At 38.5% G+C, this 6,688-nt stretch overlaps 1 protein-coding gene across 2 annotated transcripts in view; it reads left to right on the forward strand.

Moving 5' to 3' along the window:
• ABHD12B (abhydrolase domain containing 12B) overlaps positions 1–6,688 on the forward strand; it is a 65,357-nt gene that overhangs the window by 20,661 nt on the left and 38,008 nt on the right. The window contains exons 3-4 of one of the 2 annotated variants that reach the window (XM_006872346.1): positions 4,206–4,308; positions 5,643–5,762. In XM_006872346.1, the coding sequence (XP_006872408.1) occupies positions 4,206–4,308; positions 5,643–5,762 (223 nt within the window). The remainder of the gene's footprint in view (positions 1–4,205; positions 4,309–5,642; positions 5,763–6,688) is intronic. The other variant, XM_006872347.1, reaches the window with a different exon arrangement.

Raw genomic sequence — 6,688 nt, forward strand, 5'->3', positions numbered from 1 at the left:
GAACCGCAAGGTCAGCAGTTTGAAACTACCAGCTGTTCCGTGGGAGAAAGATGAGGCTTTCTGCTCCCGTAAAGATTTACAGCCTCGGAAACCCTGCCCTATATAGGGTCACTATGAGTCAGAACCGACTCCACGGCACATAACAACAACAACAACAACAACAACAACTAAACTAAAGATTGGTGGTTTGACTCACCCAGCAGCATTGTGGACTTGCTAGCAATCTGCTTCCATAAAGATTACAGGCAAGAAAACCCTTCCTGGAGCAGTTTGACTCTATATTACAAGGTGTCATCATGAGTTGGAATTAACCCAATAGAATCAGGTTTGTTTGTTTTTTTACTTTTGAGGAGGTATCTTACTAGCATGGATCCTTGCAAACTGTTGTGGATAGATAGAAAAATGCAACCTTGTGGATGGGATTTCAGTTTAAGAGTTTTCACATCAGCTAACTTCTTAGCTGATATGGACTGCCAACTGCTTGTTGCATTCTTTTTTTTTTTTTGTCTTTTTATTACCTGCATCATTTGAAGTGATTGAGAGAAACGAGGAGGTGCTGTTGCGAGGAATCTCTCTTGTCCCGATTTTCTGTTTAGTGATGTGTTAGTTAATGTAGCATGCAATATTTGTACACATGGGTGATGTTCTTACCTACATGTCCCCAGGTGTATGTGGACACACTTTGTGGATTATGGTTAATGTTATGATTTTATTGTTGTTGTTAAGTGCTGTTGCGTCAGTTCTGACTCAAAGGGACACTATGCACAACAGAACAAAACATCACCTGGTCCTATACCACCTCTACAATTTTTGTTATGTTTCAGCCAATTGATGTTGCCACCCTGTCAGTTCATTTTGATGAGGGTCTTCTTTGTCACTGACCGTTCACTTTTTCAAGCATAATGTTTTCCTACAGGAACTGATACGTTCTGACAACATGTCTACAGTACCAGAGACAAAGTCTTGCCATTTTCACTTGTAAGGAACATTCTGGCTGCACTTCTTCCAATGCGATTCATTTGCTCTTCTAGCAGTACATGGTACTTTCAGTATTCTTCTCCAGCACCACAATTCAAATGAATCAAATCTTCTACGGCCTTTCTTATTCGTTGTCCAACTTTCACATGTATATGAAAATGGCATGGTTTGGGCCCAGTGCCCCTTAGTCTTCAGAGTGACATCTTTGCTCTTCAATACTTTTAAGAGGTCTTTTGTAGCACATTTGCCAAATTCGATGCATTTGTTGCTGTCTTGACTGCTGCTTTCATGAGTTTTGTTTGTGGATCCAAGCAAAATGAAGTCTGACAATTTCAGTCTTTTCTCCATTGATCATGACATTATTTATTGGTCCGGTTGTAACGATTTTCTTTTTCTTTACTTTGTGGTGCAATTCATACTGAAGGCAACAGACTTTGATCTTCATCAATAAATATTTCAAGTCCTCTTCTCTTCCAGTAAGCAAGGTTGTATCATCTGCATATCACAGGTTGTCAATGATAATAATTCCCTCCATGCTACAACAGTTAAACTGCTTCTTCTCTGTGATTCCTACTTGCATTTCACACACCTTCTTATCCCTTCTCAGCTTTGTCCTTACGAAAATATTGCTGTTTTTATTTTAAAGAATTGACCATTAAATGGTGAGCATAACTTGCTAGTGCTGTTGTTGTTACGCCTTAAAAACCTAACTACTGCTTGGCTGAAAATTGGGCCACCAGGGTAAGTTCTTTTGTGGACCTTAACAGTGGCTGAGGGCTGTAGTCGCAGATTCCTCCAGTCTCTTTCTGACCAGTAAACAAAGTATTTGCTTAATTTATTTTAAATAATTCTGAGTTTTGTTCTGCATTTTCTCCTCTATGTGAGCCCCTCTAATGTGATCCCTTTCAGGATGGGAGGTAGTCTTAACCAGGCACAGTCTAATTCTTCTGGTTCCTTTCAGCTCTTTTGATATTTTCTGCATCGTTCAATAGTTCAACCCATAGAATTCATCAGTATTGTAAATCGAGGCTTGATTTTTTTTTTTTCTTCAGTTCTTTTCAGCTTGAGAAATACTGAAATGTTTTTAGTTTTGTAACTCCAGGTAATTGCACATTTATTTCATTATAATAATTGACTTTGTCTTCATGAGCTACCCTTTGAAATTTACTGTTTAACTCTTTTAATTCATTATTTCTTCCAGTTGTTTTGACTTCTCTGTGTTCAAGAGCAAGTTTCAGTTGGTCTTTTCTTTCTCGACTGTCTTCTTAATGACCTTTTTTTTTTCTTTTTTTCCTGTCTATGTTCCTGATGTCATCCCACAGCTCTTCTGGTCTTTAGTCATTTGTGTTTAATGCATCAAATTTGTTCTTGAGAGGGTCTCTAAATTAAGGTGGAATATACTCTAAGTCAAATTTTGACCCTCATGAACTTGTTTTAATTTTCTTCTGCTTTAATCTGAACTTGAATATGAGCAATTGATGTCTGTTCTACAAGCAGCCTATGGCTTTGTTATGACTGATGATATTCCCACACATACAGTCAAGTTGATACCTGTGTATTCCAGCTGGTGAAGTTCACATGCATAGTTGCTGTTATGTTGTTGAAAAAAGTAATCTGCAGTGAATAAATCATTTGTCTTATTGACAGTATAAGTAATATTCTGTCATGCGATCTCCAGCATCATTTCTATCACAAAGGCCATATTTCCTAACTACTGATCCTTACTTTTTGTTTCCAACTTTCCAATTACCAGTAATTATCAATGCATCTTGACTGCATGTTTTATCAATTTCAGACTGAAGAAGTTAGTAGAATGCTTCAGTTTCATCATTTGAAACTAATTGGCTTTAGTGGTTTGGGGTAAATATGAATAATAGTACTATTAACAGATTTCCCTTACAGGTGTAGGGATATTATCCTATGACAGACAGCATTGTACTTTAAGATAGATCTTGAAATTATCTTTTTGATGATAAATGTGTTACCATTTCTCTGCCATTTGTCATTTCTGGCATAGAAAATGATTATCTGATTCAAAATGGTCAATATCTGCCCATTTCAGCTCACTAATGCCTAAAATATATATTGCTATGTGTTCCATTTCATTTTTGACAACTTGTAGTTTTGTTAGATTCATATTTAACTTACTCCACATTTCAATTATTAATGGATATTTGCAACTGTTTTTACTCATTTTGAATATGTCTCTCTAGCAAATGAAGGTCCCCAAAGCCTTGCTCCATTTATGTCATTATGGTCAACTCTACTCAGAGAAGGCAGCTCTTCCCCAGTCATATTTTGATTAACTGTTAACCTGAGAGGCTCATCTTCTGGTACTATATTTGACAATGTTTTGCTGCTCTTCATAAGATTTTAAGTGGCTAACCATTCAGAAGTGGTCTTCCTCACCTTCTTACTAGTCTGTCTTTGTCTGGAAGCTTCATTGACTCCTGTCCTCCATAGTGACCCTGCTGGTATTTAAAAACCAGTGGCATAGCTTCTAGAATCACAGCAAAACACCAGTCACCAGATTACAACAAACTCATACATGAGTGATGGTTTGATTTTAGTGAAAAAATAATGGTTGGTGTAAGTAGCAGACCTGAAATAGTGTTCTGTTTTTAGCTTGAGACAGAGATTAGGATTGAATAAACTCAGTTGTTTTCTCATTGATAAAATCTTGCTGTAGATTTTTTTTCCCTTGAAACTTTTCTTTTAGCTAGTCTTAGTTTTTAAAGTAAAATACTTTGCTAAGAGTTAAGTATTGTAGTTTACAATTTGTTGTTAAGCGCCATCGAGTTGGTTCCGAATCATAGTGACCCTGTGTAGGGTTTCTGACATGGATTTGAATCACCAACCTTGTGGTTAGTGATCCAGTATTTATCTTACAGTGCAACACCAAAACTCCAATTTAGCTTACAACTTGGTGGTGGTGGTTATATGCCATGGAATCGGAAGCTACTCATAGCGACCCTGTATAGGGCTTTCGAGGCTGTAAACCTTTACGGGAGTAGAAAGCCTCATCTTTCTCCCGCCGCGGAACAGCTGGTAGTTTCAAACTGCTGACCTTAAGGTTTGCAGCCCGATTTGTAACCACTACGTTACCAGAACTCCTCAGTTTAAAACTTAGAAATGTAGAAATGCATAAATCATAAAGGATAATTATTTTTGGATTGTGATGAAAAGACATGGAACTCTAGAAGTTGATAACAATGTCTCCTTTCTAGACAACGCACCATATCTTGTGGATTTAAAGAAACCAGAGAAAAAGATTGCTCACACAGTGAACTTCTATATCAAAGTGGAGCCTGGGGTGATTTTGGGAATCTGGTGAGTGCAATGGTTGGACACTGGTTTGCTTTTTGAATAAGTTTCCCATGTTATGAGGTCAAGGTCAGAGCAGTGCCATGCAAGTTGTCTTTGGAGAAATCGTTGCTCCTTGGGACACCTGGAAAGTTTTCACTACACCTTCCCCTTTTTTTTTGACGTGCTTGGTTTTGCTTTCCAGAAATTTTACTTTGCTGTATGATACCTTTCAGAACATGCTCTTTGCTTTGGGTCTTTTACCAGACACTGCCCAACTCTCCTGCTTATTCAACCCTTTCCCTCACAGTACTGCAGACACACTGGCCTCCTTGGATGTCAAGGATGTCACATCCTCCCAGGGTATGTACTATCTGAAACACTTCTATCTTTCTGCCCCTCCTCCTCCCACCTTTTGCCTAGTTAACTGCTTACTCATATTGTTGGGTTTTTTTTGTTTTTTTTTTTACATGTGTTTGAGTTGGCTCCACCTTATAGTGACCCATGTGCAACAGAACAAAACACTGCCTGTTCCTACACTGTCTTTACAGTCTTTCTTATGCTCGAGGCCATTGTTGCAGGCATTGTCTGTCAGTCCCTCTTATTGAGGGTCTCTTTCTTTCACAAGCCTTTTCTACTTTACCAAGTATGAGGTTCTTCTCCAGGAACTGGTCCCTCCTGATAGCATGTCTAAAGTGCAGCAGACCTAGTTGTAATATTCTTTTATTTAAGGTCTGTTGTATGAAAAATTTGTTGGGTAATATTACTCATTCTTTTTTGTTCACCAAATTCAAAGAACATTGAAAAGGAACACTATTTGAGTCCTTCAAAGATGCCAAAATTGCCGTTTTGAAGTAGTGTAAATCGAAAGGTGCAGATTTCTAGGGGAAAAATAAGGAGATGGAACACTACCTTCAGAAGTATAGAGACCTTTGTGGAGATAATGTCAAGAAACAATAGCTTCACATTTTGATATTTTTAACTAATGTTTTTGATTTTGTAGCAATACTTTCTGAGTCACCTTCATGCATATGTTGTTGTTGTTATATGCCATGGTGTCGGTTCTGACTCATAGCGACCCTGTACAGGGTTTCTGAGGCTGTAAATCTTTATGGGAGCAGAAAGCCTCATCTTTCTCCCACGGAATAGCTGGTAGTTTCGAACTGCTGACCTTGCAGTTCGCAGCTCGATTCGTAACCACTATGCTACCAGAGGGAGGAAAATGCATTGGAAAAACTTTCAGGTTTTTCCAAGTAGCACTAACTTCTCCATAGGAGGGTTTTAGATTTCAGACTTTGGCAAGAATAGAGAGAATTTTTTCTTTGTGCACATGTTTGCTAAAGCCTTCCCGTCCTTTTCAGGCACACAGTCCCAAGCTGCCGGGGTGAAGATGCTGAGGGGAAGGATCGTTGCTGGTATGAGGCAGCTCTCCATGATGGCAACCCAATTATTGTCTATCTCCACGGCAGTGCACAAAATAGGTCAGTGCTTTTGCTTGGAAAACTATTGTTAAACAAAAGTTTTTTTGGTGGGGAATGGGTAGGAGTAAGGAGTGAGGGTTAGGGTTAGGACTATGACTGTTGTTGTTGTTAAGTACCGTGGAGTCAGTTCCGACTCATAGTGACCCTGCACAGGGTTTCCGAGGCTGTAAATCTTTACAGGAGCAGAACGCCTTATCTTTCTCCTGCTGAACTGCTGGTAGCTTCGAACTGCTGACCTTGGGTTCACAGCCCAATTCGTAACCACTATGCTACCAGAGGGTTGTGGTTAGGATTAGGGTCAGTATTAAGGGTGAGGATGGGCTAGAGCTAGGAGTAAGGCTTGGTCTAATTTTCAAGGTTAAAGTTATTTTTAAAATGTTTTCTTAATTTATGTGATTTCTTCATTTAGTAATTCTGTAACCGGATGATTCCCTCTTTTTACTTTATGGTTTTTTGTTTGTGTTGCAACTATGTCTCTGGTTCTCTCTTTTCAGTCTTACAGGTCTGTTTTGCATACTTCTACATCTGGGTTGGTTTATGTAACACTGTCATGTATGTTAGTGTCAGGGTTATCTGCTGGTGTTGGTTCTCTGGCCAACAAACTCTTCAGTATATTTGTAAGGTTGGCCTGGTTTTTACAAATTGCTTCAGTTTCTTTTTATCTGAAAAATGGCCTAATTTTACTGTTATGTGGATGTGTGGTTTTGCTGGCTGGTAATTTTTTTCTTTCAGAATTTTATATATATTGTCTTCTTGCCTGCATGGTTTCTTCTAAGAAACCAGAGCTTAGTCTTACTAGTTTCCCTTTGTTGGTAACTTTTTGTGTTTCTTGAGCTGTTACCAGATTTCCTTCCTTGTCTTTGGTTTGCAAACGTTTGGTTATATGTTTTGGTGTTTTTCTTCTTAGGGATCTGTTGGAGTTTGTT

This window comes from Chrysochloris asiatica, unplaced genomic scaffold, assembly GCF_000296735.1.
Source record: "Chrysochloris asiatica unplaced genomic scaffold, ChrAsi1.0 scaffold00194, whole genome shotgun sequence".
In the NCBI taxonomy this organism is placed as follows: Eukaryota; Metazoa; Chordata; class Mammalia; order Afrosoricida; family Chrysochloridae; genus Chrysochloris; species Chrysochloris asiatica.